This window comes from Saccopteryx leptura, chromosome 1 (assembly GCF_036850995.1).
Source record: "Saccopteryx leptura isolate mSacLep1 chromosome 1, mSacLep1_pri_phased_curated, whole genome shotgun sequence".
NCBI classification, from domain to species: domain Eukaryota; kingdom Metazoa; phylum Chordata; class Mammalia; order Chiroptera; family Emballonuridae; genus Saccopteryx; species Saccopteryx leptura.
The window spans coordinates 163,322,084-163,342,222 of NC_089503.1; the positions used below are offsets into that span (position 1 = coordinate 163,322,084).

The window sequence follows — 20,139 nt, forward strand, 5'->3', positions numbered from 1 at the left end:
TGTCTTCTTCCCACTCAAATGGTCCAGGGAGACCTGGGTGCCCTGATCCTCATCTGAGCTGCTGATCTGCTGATCTGGGTGGAAGGGTGGGGAGATTTGAGCATCAGAAGAGCCAGGTTGCAGGACTCCTGGAAGGTGAGGCCCGCCCACTCCCCCCTCCCACCCCAGTAGGAGTGCCTTGCCTGGTATACACCAGACCTCAATGGGCAGCCGGCTGTGGAAGGCAGACAATGCCTGGACAGAGTGCGGTTTCTAGTCAGAGAGCTGAGAATAGGATGGGCTGGAGGGGAGGGGTTCTGGTGCTTTCCAGTCCTCTTCTAGCCCCCACCCCCACGTCTCAGGAGCCCCTTGCCTCATTGAAAGACTGGGTGGTGGGCTGGAGGAGAGTGGAAGAACCAAGGACTTGGGATCCCCAAGGGCCTGCCCAGCGCCAGGTGCAGCTGATCTGATTTTCTAAGAGTCCTTTCTTGTATCTCACTGAAGTGCTTTCTTGAGTCCCCATGAGAATAACTTGCTGTGAACCCTAGGTCCAGCTCTTGGGACAGGGAGGCCAGGAATGGAACCATGAGGCAGACTTGGTTCCAGGGAGGGGGAATGGAGGGGGCTGCTTTTAGCTGGGGAGAGAAGTGTAACCTCCTTGGGACCAGGGTCAAAGCTGGCTGTCTGTAGATCACTGCAGGAAAGGCCTGGACCGGGGGGGGGGGGGGGGGGGGGGGGGGGGGGGCCTTGAGGATGGAACTTTCAGGACCTGGACTGTAGGAAAAGGGAGAAAGGCTTAGGTGTGACCCAACCCCCAAAGCGCCCTCCCCCCCAGGCCTCTCTGGAGTCCACTCCCTCTGTCCCTGAATCCTTTGCACCAAGGGATTGCTGGCCAGCCTTCATCCATTAATCCCCTAGAGCTGGCCTCCACCTGGGGGGAGGGGGATGCAGGAGAGAGGTAAGCCTGATCTGTGAACTGCCCCCAGCTGCACCACAGGGCTGACCAGTGGGGAGGGGGGGAGGAGGGGGATGGCCGTCAGGAAACACAAGCTGGTGAAGTTCAAATTGGGGAAGGAAGCCAGTCACGTGGTATGTTTATTTAAGACCCTTTCAAGCCCCCAGCTCTGAATACCCACCATGAGAGTTGCCCCCAATGTGGCCTGACCCCTCCCTTTATTGGTACTTTCCTTAAGCTTCCTTCCTTCAGTCCGCTAGGGAGAGGAGGCCCTCGGCCAGCCCTGCAGCCTTCTGTGAGCACTACAAAGGCTGGAGAAGGGGGGGGGGGGGGACCACCAGCCAGGGGCTCAAGGGACACAGAGATTGCACCTGCCCTTCATGTGGGTTCTCTCTAGCTGCCCTGTTACTCTGGAATCTTCCATGTCTGTCAGAAGGTTGAATCAAGAGAACTAGTGACTCCGGGCAGAGAGGCCAAGGAAGACAGAAACAAACGTGTAAGGGTCTGGGTATGGAGCCCCAGGCCCATCAGGGCCAAGCAGTGCCACCTGTGTCCCATGTGGGAGCCTCGCAGGATCTTCTGTGTGCCATGTAGAGACCTGAGCACTTGGTAGTGGAGAAACAGGGCTTATTATGTCATCACAAGGAAGTAGACTGGAGTAACCACAGGCCCCGGAAACCGCGGCCCCTCCCCCACCCAGCAGCCAGCCTGATTGGATGTCAGCTTTTCAAAACCTCTGGAGAGGTGGGGTGGGCCCCGGGGAAGTGCCAGCAGTACAGGCACCCTCACTCTTAGCTCTGGGGGCAGAAGGCCCTTGAGGCTGGGGCCGATGCAGTCCACCCACGGGCTGGGTCGTGTACCCCTGTTCTTTTTGTCGTCCTGGGCCTCAGTTTTACCCACTGCAGAATGGGTGCAGCTGGTTGACTCCTCAGCGGTTGCCAGGAATACAGTGTTTTTTAAAATAAGCCCTAACTTGAAGGGTACCTAGAGGGTGTCTGTCTGGTTTAAGCCATCGTGACTGTTAGGTGAAATGCAGAATTCACCTCCCATCCAGTTGTTGATGGATTGATCGCAGAAAGCCACCATGAAGGAAAGGATGCCAAACCAGCAGGTAGCTAAGGACCCTTGTTTACTGAACCCTCCTGTATGCCAGGCATGGCACCTGCATCGCCCCAGGGGAGCCCCAGAGGTAGCTGAGGTGACACCCCTTGCAAAGGGAGGAGCCTGCCTTTGAACCCAGGGCCTCGTGCTGCTCTCTGCTGCAAGTATCCGTGCCTCGGTTTCTTCAGATACTTTGCTGCACGTGGCCTGACCCTGCATGTGGGGAAGTGCGTGGAGAGCAGTCTGTGCTCTGCACATGGTGGTGAGGCCCGGGTGTCCGGGCTTTCCTGTGTGGAGTTGCTTGGCATCGGGCTGCCTGTCTGCACCATGGTCCCAGCTCCAAAACCCCCCATGCCCTCTTGTGTCTAGGGAAGCGTCCTCTTTCCCCTGGACCCGTGTCTCCGTCCCCCTTTCCCAAGGAGCGTGGTATGAGGACTGGAGACCAGGGCCAGTGTGGTGGGAAGACTCTCACCGTCCTCCATGTCCAGCTGCTCTCAGGCCGGTAGCCTGTTGCTCTGCATTCCTCCACAGGGAAGGTCCCCAGGGCCCAGTCCCCGTGAGCTGTCCCACCAGATGCAGATGCCGTCACAGCCCTGGGCTCTGGGAGCTCCAGCTCAGCCTGACTTCGACTCTGCAGCTCTCTCGTCTCCGTCTCCTGGGAGGTCATGGGAAACCCCTGCCAGATGCCAGGAAACCAGGGCGGGACAGGGACAGTGAGGACGCATCAGCAGAGCTGAGCAGGGCTCCCTGAGTTGGCTTGCGTCTATCCTCCCAGGCCCCAGCGACAGGCAACGTTAGACGGGCTGCTTTGGAAGCTCCCTGCTCACACCCTGGCCCATGTGGCCAATGGTGGGCTGGAGGCTCTGTCCAGCTTGGGACAGGGACTGGCCCCTTTTCTCAGCTCCTCCTCGCATCCCTGCACCCCGGCTCTGACAGGTCACCCACTCTGCTGGCCACTTCCTCCTCTTGCCTGGTTTTGGCCTTTCTGGGGGGCCATAAACAAGCTATCCCCCTACTGACTGCCTGTCCTTGGGCATGACTTTGATATGAACTGAAAGATAAAGGTCAGGGACCTCCCGTGGAAGGGAGCAGGGTCCAGTCCTGAACCCAGGCTCCCTTAGCTGACACCCAAGGCTTCCTGCAGGTTTTCTGGGAGTGTCAGTAGCCTCACTCCGTGCTTTTGGGACCATGTCCAGGCCTGCTGGGACCTTGTTACCCCATGCCCTTTGACCCCACAGTACAAAGCCTTCTTGTTTGGGGATCAGAGCCAGCCTCATCCTTCCTCAGAGGGTAGCCTCAGCAGGGCTGAGTGGGGAGGGTCTGAGAGGCCAAGAGAAGGTCCAGGTGTGCAGCAGGACTCTGATTCTCCCCGCATTGCACCCCTGCAGCTGAAGGGTCAGCACCCAGATAGGCTCTGCCCCCTCCCCCCTTGTTTCAGGGGGACTGGGCTGTGGGAAGATGCCTTCTCTGGGCTAAGCCCTCCTAAAGGCCCCCTGGTGTCTGCGAACCAGACTCCCAAGGGAGAGTCGCGATCCTACTTCCAGCCGCCCTCCCCGGGGCTGGCTGGCTGCCAGGGAGGAGGTGGAGGAGGATGCTCTCTGCCTGGAGGAAGCCGCCCTCCCTGTCCCAGCTCTAGGCTCCACGCTCCCTGGGGCTGCAGGTGGGAACCAGCACAGGCTCCTGGCGCTGTGGCAGTGGCTGGTAGGACCAGTTTGGACGTTCATACTCAGAGAGGTCACATTTCTCCAGCTGCCCTCCCCGCACTGGTGCAGGGTCCCTTGGGGGTGCTGCGGGGTTGCTGCTCACAGATGGGTTTGAATGCCCTCTTCACTGTCATGAACTTGTGACTTCGGGCTTGTGAGAGCCTCCATAAAATGGGGGGGATATGTTTTACGAGGTCATCCTGACACATACGCGGGGTTTCACGTCTAGAAAGGAATGATTGTTATAAGCAACACTGGTGACTGATTTCGAGGAAGAAGACTGCAGACTGCCAGGCACGCTTCCCCGGATTAGCAGTATGCGGCAGGAAGTTCTTTCTGCTGGTTTATCTAAATCCCTCCTGCTGCGCCCCACTTCCCCTTTGATCTGGTTCTCTCTGTGAAGGAAAAGCTGGTCCATGGCAGGTCACAGCCTGGCTCAGTGACTCAGAGGTCACAGGGCTGATCCGTGTCCCTGTCACGTGTCCACACACACACACACACACACACACCTTCAGATGGAGCTTCAACAGATTAGCTCCAGGCTGCCGGTGGGCTGGGCATGGGAGGGGAGGTCGTGGCCCCCAGGCAGCCTTTGCTCTGTCCCTCCTCGCTTCTCTGTCCCTCCTGAGCAGTCCCATAGCCTCTTGGGCTCCCTGGCAGGACCCAGAAAGGCATTAGGGGTCTCATAGGAGCAGAGAACCACCGGGGCTTTTTCCGAAGGGACTAGTTGGTTATTTGGGCCATCAGAGGGGTGATACCAGTTCAGTCTTTGGGCTCCTTTCCAAACCTTTGAGGGTGTCTCTCAGCCCAGAAGTCACCAGGGTGCACGTCACTCACATGTGAGCAGCTGCACTCCTGCGGGTTCTCCCGAGCTCCCCTTCCCTCCTGGATCTCATGTGGCCTCTAACTGAGTTTCTCTCAGGCCTCACTTTGTAAATTAGGGGCAGAACCACTGGCCTGACATATAAACGAGTTGTGTGATGACCTAACATGTGCAAAGCCTCCAGGTACGGTGTCTGGCAGGAGGCAGTCCTGCCCCTAAGTGTGGTGGGTTCGTAACTGGGGAAATTCAAGTGGCTGAGGTGTGTGGAGTCCCAGGTACCAGCACAGAGAGGGGTCAGGAATCAAGAGGGTATACCACCATTGTCCTGGTTCATTACGTAACTTCCCAGAAAGAAGTGAGACTCTTCCTGGGCTGCACCCTTAGGAGCTTGGAGGTCAAGATTTGGGGGCCAGTCAGAAGACCAAGGAGGGGAGCTTGCTGGCTGATTTGAGGGGGACTCATTTCACCTGAGAGGCTGAGCAAACCCCCAGGCGTCCAAGGTCACTGGGTGGAGCTGGGGGGGGGGGCACTATGATCGGCTGTCTTTGTGTGCCATCACTATGGATGGGGTGAGGTGAGAGGAGCTGGTCCCGTCCTCCACTCCTCGCGTGAAGGGGTCTGGTGTGGGGCTCTGGGAATCCCGTGCAGAGGGTGTTTTTCTCCTTGGCAGTTTCTCTGCATCCCCGTCTCCTCTGTCCTCTCCTCCTACCCTGCCCTGTCCTCCTGGCTCCTGAGATTTGAGAAACAGCTTAGCTCAGCTCTTCCCGAAGGCTCCAGCTGGGGGGAGGGGGTGGACCCTGTTGCGGTCTGGTCCCTGCAGTGTGCTCATTTCTCCTGTGGTGGTGGTGGGGGGGATGGGGCTGAGAATAACAACCCTGGCACCCCAGCTCCCGCTCAGTTGTGAACAGAGGAAACCCAGTGCCCACGCTGGTGCCAGCTCCTGCCTCTGAAAAGCTATGGCCCTTTCTCTGTGTGCCCGCCCAGCTCCCACCGGGCTCTGGTGGCCCATGCCAAGTGGCAATAGACCGGGCTCTGTTCTGGGAAGTCCCGCGCCTTCCTGAGCAGGGCTGACCTTGAGAAGGGATGGAGGCCAGCGTGGGGCGGTGGGGATGGGGTGAGGACTTGGGGAAGATCCCTGAGGAAGATTCAGGAGGTCTGTGGACAAAAATGAGACCGGATGTTTGGTCCATGAAACTTCATTGACAGAAGCAGGGAGCAGATCTGTAGGCTGCCGTTGGCCAATTTGCGTTTGTCAGGCATTGTGTTGTACTTCACCTTGATTGTGGGGTGTTGTCATGCTTCCTTCATGCCTCAGTCACCTCACCCTAGTCCTGGATCCGGTCCTCAGCTCTGAGGGTCTGTGGTTTCCTTGGAGCACGCTGGACACTGGTTTCCATCCCTGACTCCCCCGGCCCTCATTCCCCTAGGAAGGAACAGGGCTATGAGTGGTCTCCATCCTGTCTGGAGAGTGGGCGTTGAAACCCTCAGCTCTGAGCAGCACTTACTTAAAGAGGTTGTCTGCACAGACGCCCAGCGCAGCACAAGCATGCGGGAAGCTCCCGTAAACCTTCGTTCTGTTTGGCCTCCGTCCGTTACTCCTTCAAGTGCCATTCCTGGGACTGGCACTCTTTCTGTTGGTTTGGAAATGAGTGACTCACCCAGGCCATGTCCTCTGTCTCCCAGTGGGTACCTTTTCCTCTGGGTATCATCACCCATCCACCCGTGCCCTTCAAAGCACCTTGGTGCTTAGAATGGGCTGGTGTGGCTGGCTCTCTCTGACCGCAGCCCACAGAGGATCCCAGGGTGAGTGCCCCATGGACCCCATGACACCTGGACCCTAACATCCACCGTCCCCTCCTCTACATACTCTCCCAGACTGCTCTCCTGTCCCTGGTGGACGGGCTTCCCCTGGGCCTGGGGGCTGGTGGTGAAGAACTGTCTGTCTCACTCACGAGCTCTGACGGGCAGGGCTGCCGCCCTCCCCTGCTCCCACAGTCTCTGGGGGCCCTGATTCGATTTTTTCCAATCACCAGCATTGCCATCTGCCTGGGGTAATTAAATGGTGTTTGAATGGGATCCAGAAATGTCATCGAAAGCAGCCCACGTGCTCGGGAGGAAGGGCGTCTGTGGGAGCTGGTGCTGGCCGGCAGGGCTGCAGGGTACCAGAGGGTCCACAGGCCAGCCCTGTTCGCCTGGGAGCACCCAGACGCTATAGGCAGAAAGGTTTGGTCCTGAGTCCCACAGGTGCGGGGCAGAGCCAGGCCTGAGGGCCGGAGCTCCACACCCTGCCCGGTGCCTGTGCTCCGCGCCACGGCCCTGCTCAGGTTGCTGTGGGCCCCGTCCCCGTGGCACCCTCTCTCCCCTCGGCACGCAGAGTCCTGCCCCCTTCTGAGCCACACGGGAGGGCAGGCAGGGTCAGTTAAGGAGGACGACCTAGGTTCAGACTCCTCTGCCCCTCTTGTCTGGGTGGCTGGGCCCCTGTCAGTCCCTCATGGGCAAACGGGGGTTGTTAGAGCCTGACTCTGCCTGGCACACACAGCGAGTGGGCACTAGTGTCGGCTCCCACTGTTAGCGGTGGGCGGAGGAGCATCTGCTGACCCTGCTGGCTCACTGGCCGGTCGGATGTCTGGTCTAATGAGCTAGACTCCACGGCTTGCTTCCCAGCAGTAACCAGTTCAGGGGGGACACTGGGAAGCTGGGTTCTAGCTTCAGGTGGCCCGGGACAGGTGGACGGGAGGAGGAGGTGGCAGCCTCCCAGGACTTCCATTCTGCATCATCTGTGAGGCAATGGCTCTGCGCCTTGAGGCCCTGTTCATACCTGAGGGAAAACGCTGCCGAAGAACACCCAGGCTACCGTCTGTGGGAGAACAGGGCCTGCAGTACCTGGCCCCCCACCCGGGTTTCTCCCTCCTCCCAGTCCTCTTAGCACAGTACAGGGAACAGGCTCAGGTGCCCATGTCATGGTAGTCCTCGGAGGCTAGCACAGCCCGGGGCAGGCGTAGGATGGCAGGGAGGCCCTGGCTCTGTGGCCAGGCCCCCTTGGCTTCCAGTGGGTGCTGGCCTGGACTGGAGTCTCCCTCTTTTCTTCTCTGGGTAAATGTTGGCTTAGGGATCGCGCCTGACAAGCAAGCTCATTGTGAGTGCCCAGCTGACAGCAAAGGGCTGGCTTGTGGAAGTCCAGGGGTGCCAGTGCCTTACCCCATCCCCCCTTTACTTTAGGCCCTGGGGAGGCGCTTTCTGCCAGTCTCTACGCACATGCTCACTGTCTCACATCTGGTCGCCATGGCAACATCGTCATGGCAATGACTGCTTGGAAAAGGAGGGTAGTAACACTGGTAGTGGCTGATGGAGACCACCCCGACCGTGGGTGGCACCCCCTCAGCCCTGATTCCACTTTCCTTCCTTCTCTAGGGGACCCACCTGCCGCCGCTGGGACCTGGGATGTGGGCCCCTCCTGGGGCTGGCCTGGCATCCCTTCTAGAGGTCCCTGCCTTTGTCAGCGAACTTTGCTTTGACCTGGTCCTGCAGGGTTGTGCTGGGGGCGAGGGGTTGGCTCCTGGAGAGAATCCAGAGTTGGTTCCCAAGAATGTTCCACCAGCCTCTGGCATCAGGGAGGCGCTTTCTGAGCCTGGGGACGCTGGCAGCCCCGCCGGCCTCGGCTGAGGCTCTCATCACCTTCAGAACTGAGCCCCTGGCGCGGCTGGGCCTGTCCCTGGTTTGCCTGGAGCTCCGCAAGGAGTCAGGGAGCCTGGGCTTCGCCCTCCGACAGACCTGGGCTTGGCATTGTCGTGTTACATTGTTCAACCTTGGGTGCGTCCTGTAAACTCCCTCAACCCCAGCTTGCGCACCTGTAAAATCAGGCAAGTCACGTGCACCTCACAGGTTTGTGGTGAAGAATACCTGAACTCACTCACGTGAAGTACGTTCAACACAGATTTGATGTAGAGAGCTCAGTAGACCTTAGCAGCTGCTGTTACTATTACTATTGTATTTTTCCAAAAGCTGCCTTTGTCCTCTGGAGGAGGGGGCTCCTAAGCTTCCTTTCCTCCCTGCCCTCCAGCCTATGGGGGCCAGAGGGGCTGGGAGTGGACGTTCCTCAGGGAGACAGGGCAGAGAGTGACCAGGGCTCTCCCGTTCCCGGCAGAATCCGGCCTCAACTGTCAAAGGAGAAGATTGAGGGCTGTCACATCTGTACCTCTGTCACCCCGGGGGAGCCCCAGGTTCTTCTGGGGAAGGACAAGGCCTTCACCTATGACTTTGTCTTCGACCTGGACACCTGGCAGGAGCACGTCTACACGACCTGTGTGCGCAGGCTCATCGAGGGCTGCTTTGAGGGCTACAATGCCACCGTGCTGGCCTATGGCCAGGTAAGCCCCGCCCCACCATGGCTACCCCAGCCCTGCTGTCCCAGCGTTGGGGAGAGAGCCCCCCGCTCAAGAGCAGCCAAGATGCAGCTGCAGGTGTGTGCATTGTCTGAGGGTGCCGCAGAGGGAGGGCTGTCGGCCCGAGTGACTGCCACGGGATGTGGCTTTGAGACCAGAGCAGGGAGGGATACCCAGGCTGGGGAGGTCGTGGCAAGGGAATTGGGAGTGCAGGCTCACACCTCCTTCCATCTTTGCTGTGTAGACGGGGGCCGGGAAGACTTACACCATGGGTACTGGCTTTGACACGGCGCTGGCTGAGGATCAGCAAGGCATCATCCCGAGGGCCATCGCACACCTCTTCGGGGGCATTGCTGAGCGCAAGCGGCGGGCACAAGAGCAGGGAGTGACTGAGCCGGAGTTCAAAGTCAGCGCTCAGTTCCTGGAGGTACGGTGGCCTCAGGAGGTGAATAGGAGGGAGACTTGGGAACCACAAGACCACAGAAGCTCGGCTCTCCTCCAGGGCAGTGGAATAAGCCTAGGGAGGCATCTGTAGGTGATGAGCTCCCTGCTGCTGGAAGTATACAAGTGAGAACTGGAAGACCGTGGGGTGGGCCACTTGGAGGGGTTTCCTGCATCAGGTGAGGCTTGAGTCAATGGGGCTACGGGATCTTCACACCCTGACTGATTCTCAATGTGGACACTTATTAGCCATGTGACCTTGGGCAAGTCATTTCAGGACTCTGCACAGTGGGGTGACAATGTATTTCAGTACGGGCTCTGAGAAGGTGATGTAGAGGGGCATGCCTAGATTCTAGTGAGAACTGGGGTGCTCGCCCATCTGACTGGCCTTCCAGCCTGAGAGCAGCCTGCCCTGCGCCTTGCTGGCTGAGGCCCTTCCTGACCCTCTGCGTCTTCCCTGACCCCAGGAAGGAAGGTCCTCCAGAAGGGGCCTGCCACACTCTGGGAGAATGTCAGAGTGCCAAGGCTGGGGATTGTGGCCGCTAGGGGCTTTGGGGTGGAGGAGGGGACCTGCAGCCTGGACACGGGCTTCTGAGAAGGGTCTCTGGGTAGGCAAGTGGACCTGGATACTCTCAAGAGTGCCTGACTGACCATAGGCCTCCTTTGGAACACTGGAATTAGGCACCTCTGCTTATCAGCATCTGATAGTCCAGCTCTGAGACCCCTTGGCACGAAGTTCTCACCACATCTGCCCTATGCTCCATCTGTGCCCAGGTTGCCCTCACCACACTCCAACCCTGCCCACTGCTCCATAATTGTTCTTTCCCAGGCATACAGTGCGGCTGCATTCCCCTTGGGCGACCCTGTGTTTAGACTTGAGAGAGTTTTCTTGTGTCCTTCTGGACATTTGCTCTGATACAATGGCTGCCTTGGTGTGTATCTATGTGTGTGTGTGTGTGTGTGTGTCTGTCTGTCTGTCTGTCTGTGCCACCGCTGTGAATCTGTATAAGCTCATCCCTTTGCTGTCCTCCTCTCTGCATCCTGTTGCCATGGAGATCCCCAAAGGGATTGCCAGTTCCTAGAAAACCCATGTCAAGGGGTGAACCACAAGGGGTTAAACGATGCCATGTCTGTCCCGACAGACACCCTGGCATCCTCATCTGCACCCGTCCCCTTCCGTTTCCTCTTCCCCTTCCTATGGGTATTTCTGTCCCTTTTGAGACCATCACAGCCTTGGATGTCAGAGGACTGCAGCCTGCCCCTCCCCCTGCAGGATTCTGTTGGCTGCTGACCCAGCTTCCGGGTCCCTTTCCCCGCTCCCCGGCCCCAGCACCCTGCCTGGTGAGCATCCTAGCCCTTCCGCAGGTGACATTCCCCCTGCTAGCGATTCCCAATACAGGTATGTCTGAGGCTGAGACCATCTGAAATGGGGTGACTGCTCTTGGCAAGCCTCCCTCCCCGTGACAGTCTCCCCAGGAGGCTGGGCCACTCTGTCTCCTGAGTGTAGGACACACAGACATGTCCCTCCCCCACTGTGAGGGAGCCGTCACCCAGACCCCCAGGGACAGTCCCTATCAGGGTGCTGCTCCCACAGTCCCCACCAAGCTCTGCTTCCCTACCCTAATTTGGGACCACATCCCCACCTTCATTCCCAACCAGTGACATAGGATTGTGTCCTCATCTATATCTAGGGCCCAAATCTCCTTGTGCCCCTTGGGTCCCTAGCCCTCTGCTGTGACTTCTGCATGCTGGCTTCTTGGGGAAGAGCAGCCTCAGTATGGTCCTCCCCAGGGCCCAACTGTCCCCACCTCTGCCTAGGAGAAAGGTGGTAGAACCCAGAACCAGAGGGCACTAGGGCTGGCCAGTTAACCTCCCAGAGCCTCAGGTTTACACATCTGCAGGATGGAGCTGGCTCATCGATGTGAGGAAGTCACTGGGGCCCCAGGCCATGGCCCCCCGAGCCTAGCAGCTGCCTCTTCCCCCTGCACAGCTCTACAACGAGGAGATCCTGGACCTGTTCGATGGCACCCGCGACCCTGATGCCCGTCACCGCAGGTCCAACATCAAGATCCATGAGGATGCCAATGGCAGCATCTATACCACCGGCGTCACATCCCGCCTCATCAACTCCGAGGAGGAGGTGAGCGTGCTGGGGCGGGGGGCGGGGTTGGGGCAGGCAGAGAGGGCACCATGGCTGGCTGCCAGGGTCCTCACTGCCACCTCCCTCCCCAGCTGATCCAGTGCCTGAGGCAGGGGGCCCTGTCACGCACCACGGCCAGCACCCAGATGAACGTGCAGAGCTCCCGTTCTCATGCCATCTTCACCATCCACCTGTGCCAGATGCGTGTGTGCGCCCAGACCAACCTGGTGAGGAGCATGGGGCCCAGTGTGAGGGACGGTTCCAGAGGGCGGAGGAGGGAGGAGCCAGGCATTGTGAGCTGCAGGTGCACCGAAACCTGGCTCAGCCTCTGCCTTCTGCTGCAGGTGACCGAGACGGTGTCGGGGCTTCCTGAGGGTACAGCTCCCACAAGAGAGTATGAAACGCTCACGGCCAAGTTTCACTTCGTGGACTTGGCCGGCTCAGAGCGGCTGAAGCGGACGGGGGCCACTGGCGAGCGGGCCAAGGAAGGCATCTCCATCAACTGCGGCCTGGTAGGCACAGGGCAAGGAGATACAGGTGGCTCGGGGGCTGTGCCGTCCCCCGAGTGCCTCTCCAGTGCTGGGCTCTGTCTTCACAGTTGGCCTTGGGCAACGTCATCAGCGCCTTGGGCGACCAGAGCAAGAAGGTGGTCCATGTGCCTTACAGGGACTCCAAGCTCACTCGGCTCCTTCAGGACTCGCTGGGGGGCAACAGGTACCCAGTCAGCCCCCCTAGGAAGGGCTGGAGGCTGGGCTTCCTGGGGAACAGGAAGTGAGGGTTTGAGTGTGAAGGCTCCAGGGTAAGGAGACCTTCCCACTCTGGGCTGCAGCGTGGAAGAACATAGGAGCCTTGAGATGCCCCAGACCTTTGTCTCTCTGATGGGATTCAGTTTACTTGTTGACATAACAGGGGGCGTTAGTCCTAAAGGAAGTGAGAGAGACCAGATTGGGTATTAGGCAGGAAAGGGTAAGGCTGTCACTGCTGTGCTGAAATGTCACAGTCTCCCCAGCGCTGCAAGTAACCTGCTCTATAGGTGGTCTGGGTCCCCACGTCCCTGGTCCTCAGGCGTTACTACCATGGGGGAGGGGGTGGACCAGGCACTCTGCTCTGAGCCCATGCTTCTGGGGGGGCCGGTTGTGCCCCTGGACCCTCACTCCACCCTGCTTCTCCTCCTCAGCCAGACCATCATGATCGCCTGTGTGAGCCCCTCGGACCGGGATTTCATGGAGACGCTCAACACACTCAAATACGCCAACCGGGCACGAAACATCAAGAACAAGGTGGTGGTGAATCAGGACAAGACCAGCCAGCAGATCAGCGCGCTGCGGGCTGAGATCGCTCGTCTGCAGATGGAGCTCATGGAGTACAAGGCGGTGAGCTTGCGCCCGGCTCTCCACCTGTGTCATATGGACCTCATGACAGGACAGGTGCTCTGCTTGGTGTTTTCATGTCTGCTGTGTTGATGAGACTCCTAGACTGCAGCACAGAATAAGAATAGTGGACGGGACCACCTGAGTAGTCCAGTGTGCTGGGTCCAGTGGTTGGGGGAGGCAGAGGAGAGCGTTGGACCTACTTCCTCAGGTGGTCAGAAAGGGCTTCATGGAGGAGGAGGCGTTTTACATGGAAGTTGAAGAAGGAATGAGATATCAGCAAAAGCAGGTGGGGCAGGCATTGTACGATATGAGTATGCCATGCAGAAGGCAACAAAGATGGAAAAACTTGGTGCCTTTAGGGACGTGCCCAATTCCATGTGACTAAGGCAGAAGTCACCAGCTGGTGGTCCATGGCCTAGGTCTGGCACACAAGTGGGTTTTGGTTTGACTTGCCCTTGGTTTTAAAGGAATGCAACTTAGTTTCCTTTTTTTAAAAAAATTGGGGAGTTTCTGTTTTTCTTTAAACACTTGAAGATGTCACAACACAGGGCACTAAGTTGGTTGGAGGGATGTAGCAGCTGCCCCTTTGAGACTGAGTCTGGGATTCTGTTTGCCCCAATCCCCACCACTCCCTATTATATAACACCCAGACTGACTTATTCATTTATACCAACTGCCCAGATCCCCAAGGGTTTGACTCTCGGATTAGAGTGTGTGGAGACAGAAAGGTGAGCCGTGGAAAGGAAGGTCAAGGTCACATTGTGGGAGGCCCAGAATGGCTAGTCACAAATTTTGAACTTTTCTGTTGTCATGGGGAGCCATGTAGGGTTTCTGGGCATGGGAGACAGGAGCTGTGTTCTAGGAACCTTGGGGCAGGGGCTGGAGCACCGTCACCCCCTCCCTTCCCTGGGAGCTCTGGCACCTGACTGCTCCCTGCTGCCCCTCCTCCCAGGGCAAGAGGGTGATTGGAGAGGACGGCAGCGAGGGCTACAGCGACCTGTTTCGGGAGAATGCCATGCTGCAGAAGGAGAATGGGGCTTTGCGCCTGCGGGTGAAGGCCATGCAAGAGGCCATCGACACCATCAACAACCGTGTCACCCAGCTCATGAGCCAGGAGGCCAACCTGCTTCTGGCCAAGGCTGGTGAGTCAGGTGCCCTTGGCCAGCTCTCCATACCCGGCCATAATATGGGCAGGCTAGGCCAGCCAGTCAGTTCACAGATCAATTCATGCATTTTTTCCCCAAGTATTTTAACTTTTTTTTTTTTTTTTTTAATAACAAGCATATATAAGGTGAAAAGTTAAACCTCTCTCCCCAAACTCTCCACCCCTCTCTATCAGTTAGAGCCTCTGAGCAGCCGGGTGCCAATCTCCCTGTACCTTTCCCCGAACATTTGCTCCCAGGATGGATGTATATCCCGACATACTCATGTGTGTGCTGTGAATGTACGCTTCTTCCTTTTCTGCATATGAGGTCACGTGTCCTATGACTTCCCCTTTTCAGCCAGCATTATACTTCAGGGACCTTTGCAATGTTAAACCCTATCAACTACCTACTTCTTTTAAACTGCCGTGTCCCATTCGTGGTGGTGGTGAATCATTTGTGGTGATAGCCCTCTGCTGAGGGCTGTGACCAGTGTCTTGCTCTCACCGACGGTGCTCGTACATATCTGTGCCCCGGTCAGGTCTTTCTCTGATGCAGGTTCCTCTCTGGAAAAGGCCCGGGTGTGTGCCCCTGTGGGAGGTGCAGGTGCAAGGCCCCCAGTTTAGAGCTGAAGGTCCTTCTGTTACTTCTCCCCCCAGGTGACGGCAACGAGGCCATCGGTGCCCTGATTCAGAGCTACATCCGGGAGATTGAGGAGCTGCGGTGAGGGAGCCCAGCAAACCTGGGATCACCAAGGGGGTAGGGGGCGAGGGCCTTGGCATCTGTGACCCGGCTCATCCAGCTCACCCCCGCCCTCCCCACAGGACAAAGCTCTTGGAAAGTGAGGCCATGAACGAGTCCCTGCGTCGCAGCCTCTCTCGGGCCTCAGTGCGAGGCCCCTACTCCCTGGGCATGTCTCCGGCCACTCCGGGCTTCGGGGGCAGCCCAGCCAGCTCCATGGAGGATGCCTCCGAGGTGATCCGCAGGGCCAAGCAGGACCTGGAGCGTCTCAAGAAGAAGGAGGTCAGGCAGCGGAGAAAGAGGTGAGTGAGGAGCCTATCACCTCACCAGGTGGCCCCCCAGGAGGATGTTGCCCAGGGTTACCTGGGGACTCACTGAGCAAACTGACCCAGCCTTCCGGGCAGAGGCCCCCCACCTTTCCCTATTGCTGTACTCCCCCCAGGAAAGGGAGGGTTAACTCTGGGTGGGGGGCTATGGAAGACTGGACAGACTGCAGAGCAGGAGCCCAGTCCCATCCTATGACCTCTGGACAAGACCTGCCTCTCCCACCCCACCCACGTACTCGGGCAGGTTTAGTTCCCTAACCCGGCCTACCCTTCACTCCTGGGCAGCCCAGAGAAGGAGGCCTTCAAAAAGAGGGCAAAACTCCAACAGGAAAACAGTGAGGAGACGGATGAGAATGAGGACAATGAGGTGGAGGAGGTGAGGGTCCCCCCTTCCCTTAGTTCCTCATGCTCATCCCCTTCCTGCTGGGTGGGGCCCCATCATCTCCTGTGTGGAGAGGAGGGACATGGTCTGCCTCCTCATGTCGCTTCCTGGTTACCATGGTGATCACCATCCCTTTGTGCCCCTCCTCAGCCCAATGTGAGAGGTGGGGTGCTCTCTCAGGGGGCTCTGCCCAGGCTGCTTGGGGGAGGTAGGGGGTGGGAAGTACCCTCCCAGAACAAGGATGAGCACCAGGGACCCCGACTGTGGCCTCCCCATTTACCACCCCCCTGACATACCTGCGGCATTGTCCGGACTGGCTTCTGCTGCTGGGCGCCCCTGCCCTGAGGCCCAGTCCAGCCCATGTGGGGAGGGACCTCCAGTCCACCCTAACAGCACTTGGTGCCCAGGAGGAGGAAGATCCAGACGAGAGTGGCTGCGAGGAGGAGGAGGGACGCGATGACGAGGATGAGGACTCAGGCAGTGAGGAGAGCCTGGTGGATTCAGACTCGGATGCCGAGGGGAAGGGTGCGTGTGCCTGGGCTCGGGCGGACTTTCTGGTTAGAAGAACCTGAGCCAGATACCCCTGGGGTGGGGGCAGGTCCCCTTGATTCTACAGACTTCAGAGACAATGGGTGTTCAGGGCCCAGAGCCTTGGATATGAAACCAAGAACAGCAGGCGGCACAGCGGTAATAACTGCCTGAGCGCTCCTACCTTCCCTTCTGTGCCAAGCTGGACGGTGACCCAGTTTTCCTGGTCCTCATGACCTCCCTGTGCAAGCTGTGGGGCACTGTCCCCAGACTGCTCTGTAGGGCAAGCTCAGAGAGGTCAGCGAGCTTGCCCTACAGAGCAGTGTGGTCAGTACAGGGCTGGCTAGTGGGAAGGCCCCCTTCTCTTTGGGACCCCTGCTGCTTCAGTTCTTTCCCGCTGCTATCTTGGACACAGAGCCCTGCTGGTTGCTCCCGGTCCTCTCTCCCTCCTCCACCCAGCTGCCTCCCATGTCCTCTAGGCGGAAGGACAGTGCCTCTGGGGTGCATGCTAGGACCTCCCACTGGGCCTTGAATTTCAGGGGCTGCCCCTTCAATGTGCTTTCCCATCTGACAGCACCTAGGCACTGCGGGAGCTGTCGTTTCCTGCAGCCTCTAGCCATCGCCTGATGGTGGTTGACCATTGGAAAGCCCCCAGCCCCTCCGCCTGTCCACCCCTCGCCCCGGTGCCCGAGGTCAGGCCGGTGTCTCTGCCCCACAGAGGTGAACTTCCAGGCTGATCTAGCTGACCTGACGTGCGAGATCGAGATCAAGCAGAAGCTGATCGACGAGTTGGAAAACAGCCAGCGGCGGCTGCAGACGCTCAAGCACCAGTATGAGGAGAAGCTGATCCTACTGCAGAACAAGATCCGGGACACACAGCTGGAGCGGGACCGCGTGCTGCAGAACCTCAGTGAGGCCCCGCCCATTGCCCCGCCTGGAACTCAGGCCCCGCCCCTGTGCAAGGCCCCACCCACTGGCATCTGGGATTTACCGATTTCCTGAGTAGGGTTTCTAACCTTTGGGCGGTACCCTTTGACCACAGTCAAACGGCTCTTATGTATAATCTTAGTTCTATGCCACATTTTTAAAAAATTATTCACTGATTTTAGAGAGACAGACATAAACATTGAACTGTTTTTGTATGTGCCCTGACCAATGATCGAACTGGCAACCTCTGCATATTAAGATGATGCTCTAACCAACTGAGCTGTCTGACTAGGGCTTCTATGCCACATTTTAATTTAGTTTATTTTTTTCTTTACTGCCATCTTAAATGTTAGAATCTCTCATATCTGCAGGCACACACACATGACACTCCAAAACCTTTTTTCCTGTGTTCAGTTCCTGGGGTGTTTTCTTTGAGCCTATTTACAAACTGACTGCTCACACTCTGTCTTTCTTACCCTGCCCTTGATTCATTCAGTCAGTCCTTCAGCCACTTACTCAGCAGACCTCTCATGGAGCAGACCTTATCTTAGGTGCTGGAGGTCCTAGAGGGAATGAGGTCCCTGGGGTCATGGAGTGTACGTTCTGGTGGACAGACAGGCAGAAGTAAGATAAGCAGGACCTTAGCGTGCGAGACAGTGATAAGTATTATGGAAATACAGCAGGGGAAAGGAGAATAGGAGTGCTTGGCAGCAGGCTGGTTTTGAAAGGACAATCCTGGAAGACTTCACTGAGGAGGTGACATGAGTGCGGAGAAGGAGGTGAGACAGTGCTTGAGCAGGATGAGTGTGGGGAAGGGCATTCCAGGCAGAAGAGGGAACAGAAGATGCCAAATCCTAAGGTGGCTATGTGCCTGGCTGTTGGTGCAATGATGAGGGGACAGATGGCCAGAGTATGGTGGAGAGGGCCCACAGCAAGAGAGATCAGAGAGAGATGGGCCTGGATGTGCTGGTCCTGGTAGGGATGTTGCCGTGTCCTCTGAGGGAAATGAGGAAGGGGTAGACTTGGGAGAAGAACAGGATGTAAATTTTAGAAGCATTTTGCAGAGATCACTGAGTCTCTTGGGGAGGGGAACAAACATGGAAGATTGGGGACAGTTAGGAAACCCCTATAAGGATCCCAGTGACTTGGGGCAGGAGGTGGTGAGGAGTGGTCAGTTCTGGGTGTGTTTTTAAGGGAGAAACAAAGATTTTGTTATTGATGGGTGGGGGCATTGAAAGGGGAGAGCTGAGGAAGCCTGCAGGCTGGGAGCCTCTGGAAGGACCGTGAGGACACCCCTGAGATAAGGAAGGCTGCGAGAGTGAGGGTGGGGCCTGAGACGGCTGTGGAGGTCATGGGGAGAGGGCTGCAGTGCAGGAGAAAAGGTCAAGGGTGGAGCATCAGCTTATTTCGTTGACTCCAGCCCTCCCTTGTCACTCTAACCCTTCCGACTGGCCCCACCCTTTCCTCCCATTCTGGGTTAGAACTGAGCCAGCATGAGGGCCTTCAAGGGCCCTCACGGGAAGCTGGTGGCCAGGAGCTCAGAGATTTCAAGACAAAAACACCCCTCAAAGTCCATAGTATGCTGAGCAGAGCAGGCCTTGGGCATCTTCCAGTCTGACCTCTCCATTGTTTAAATCAAAACTCAGGTGCAGAGAGGGGCGTGACCTCCCCAAGGTCATGCAGGGGGATGTGGTCCAGGGGGTGCCACCCTGATTACTGCCTGTGTCTTGCTGTCCCCAGGCACCATGGAGTGCTACACAGAGGAGAAGGCCAATAAGATCAAGGCAGACTATGAGAAGAGGCTGCGGGAAATGCACCGGGACCTGCAGAAGCTGCAGGCCGCGCAGAAAGAGCACGCCCGGCTGCTCAAGAACCAGTCTCGCTACGAGAGGGAGCTGAAGAAGCTGCAGGCCGAGGTGGCTGAGATGAAGAAGGCCAAGGTAGGGGCCCGGGCTGTGGGGTGTCACCTTATGATCCTCTTACCGCATCAAACAGCCCTCGCCGTCCACATGGGCGATCTTGCCTGGCTCACTCCAGCCTGGTCCTGGGTGCTCATCCAGGTGAAACACCCGCCCCTAGTAGAGCCCAGGGTCTCCAGGAAACCCCACTCAACACTGCCCCCTGGGGGATGCTTCATCGCCATTGTCTCTGCACCAGGTACAGTTGACCCTGAACAACACGGGACCCTGAACCACGTGGTCCACTTATACACAGACTTTTTTCAACAAATAGTGTAAATGTGTTTACGTTTATTAACATTTCTCTTAATAATGTTTCTCTAGCTCAGCGGTTCTCAACCTATGGGTTGCGACCCCGGTGGGGGTTGAATAACCAAAATACAGGGGTCGCCTAAAGCTATCGGAAATACATATTTTATTTTAAAATGTATTGTATAATAAATATGTATTTTCCGATGGCTTTAGGCGACCCCTGTGTTTTGGTCGTTCGACCCCCGCTGGGGTCGCGACCCACAGGTTGAGAACCGCTGCTCTAGCTTATTTCATTGTAGGGATAGTGTGTATAATACAGTGTGTATAATATAGTAATAATATAACATAAAACATACATTCATCGATGGTTTATGTTTTCAGTAAATTTCCAGTCAACTTTAGGTCCTTGGTAGTTACTTTTTGGAGGAGTCAGAAGTTACACATGGGGTAACGGGGGCAAGGGGGTTGGGGGTGAGGAAGTTTATTGAATGGGACACTTGAATCCATGTTAACACAATAAATTAAAATTAATAAAAATTTTAAGAAAAGATGTTACACATGGGTTTTTATCTGCATTGGTTGGTACCCTGACCCCTGCATTGTTCAAGGGTCAGCAGTGTATATGAGGCCTCTAGTGTATACAACCTTTGCCTGTGATAAGTATCATGTATAATAATATAGTAACAATACTTTATTAATTATATTTATTTGGTTGTATGATTTGAAGCCATTTTTTTCTCTCTGGGCTCATTACCTTGTTGATATGCCTGTCCTGTGCGATTACCACGAGGCCAGTGCCTGTGTGTGGCCTGGTCTCCGGGAACGATGCTGGTGTTACTGTCGTCCCCATGAGCCTGGCCCTGGGTCAGCCCAACCCTACCCCCCCACCCCACCCCCACACCCGTCAGCAGCACACTTGTCAGGAGGGAGGAAGTGCTCTGTCCCAATCTGGTCACTTGCCTCCAGCCACCTGGGCTGGTCCCAGG

The 20,139-nt window shown here is 57.1% G+C and overlaps 1 protein-coding gene across 6 annotated transcripts in view; it reads left to right on the forward strand.

Moving 5' to 3' along the window:
- Nucleotides 1–20,139, forward strand: part of KIF21B (kinesin family member 21B) — a 40,351-nt gene that overhangs the window by 1,833 nt on the left and 18,379 nt on the right. For 4 of the 6 annotated variants that reach the window (XM_066379851.1, XM_066379852.1, XM_066379847.1 and 1 more), the window contains exons 2-15: nucleotides 8,706–8,928; nucleotides 9,188–9,370; nucleotides 11,375–11,524; nucleotides 11,617–11,751; nucleotides 11,869–12,036; nucleotides 12,123–12,238; nucleotides 12,702–12,897; nucleotides 13,850–14,039; nucleotides 14,699–14,762; nucleotides 14,864–15,082; nucleotides 15,392–15,482; nucleotides 15,896–16,013; nucleotides 16,735–16,926; nucleotides 18,684–18,883. In XM_066379851.1, the coding sequence (XP_066235948.1) occupies nucleotides 8,706–8,928; nucleotides 9,188–9,370; nucleotides 11,375–11,524; nucleotides 11,617–11,751; nucleotides 11,869–12,036; nucleotides 12,123–12,238; nucleotides 12,702–12,897; nucleotides 13,850–14,039; nucleotides 14,699–14,762; nucleotides 14,864–15,082; nucleotides 15,392–15,482; nucleotides 15,896–16,013; nucleotides 16,735–16,926; nucleotides 18,684–18,883 (2,245 nt within the window). Of the gene's footprint in view, nucleotides 1–8,705; nucleotides 8,929–9,187; nucleotides 9,371–11,374; nucleotides 11,525–11,616; nucleotides 11,752–11,868; nucleotides 12,037–12,122; nucleotides 12,239–12,701; nucleotides 12,952–13,849; nucleotides 14,040–14,698; nucleotides 14,763–14,863; nucleotides 15,083–15,391; nucleotides 15,483–15,895; nucleotides 16,014–16,734; nucleotides 16,927–18,683; nucleotides 18,884–20,139 lie in introns of all 6 variants that reach the window. The other 2 variants (XM_066379846.1, XM_066379849.1) reach the window with 1 other exon arrangement.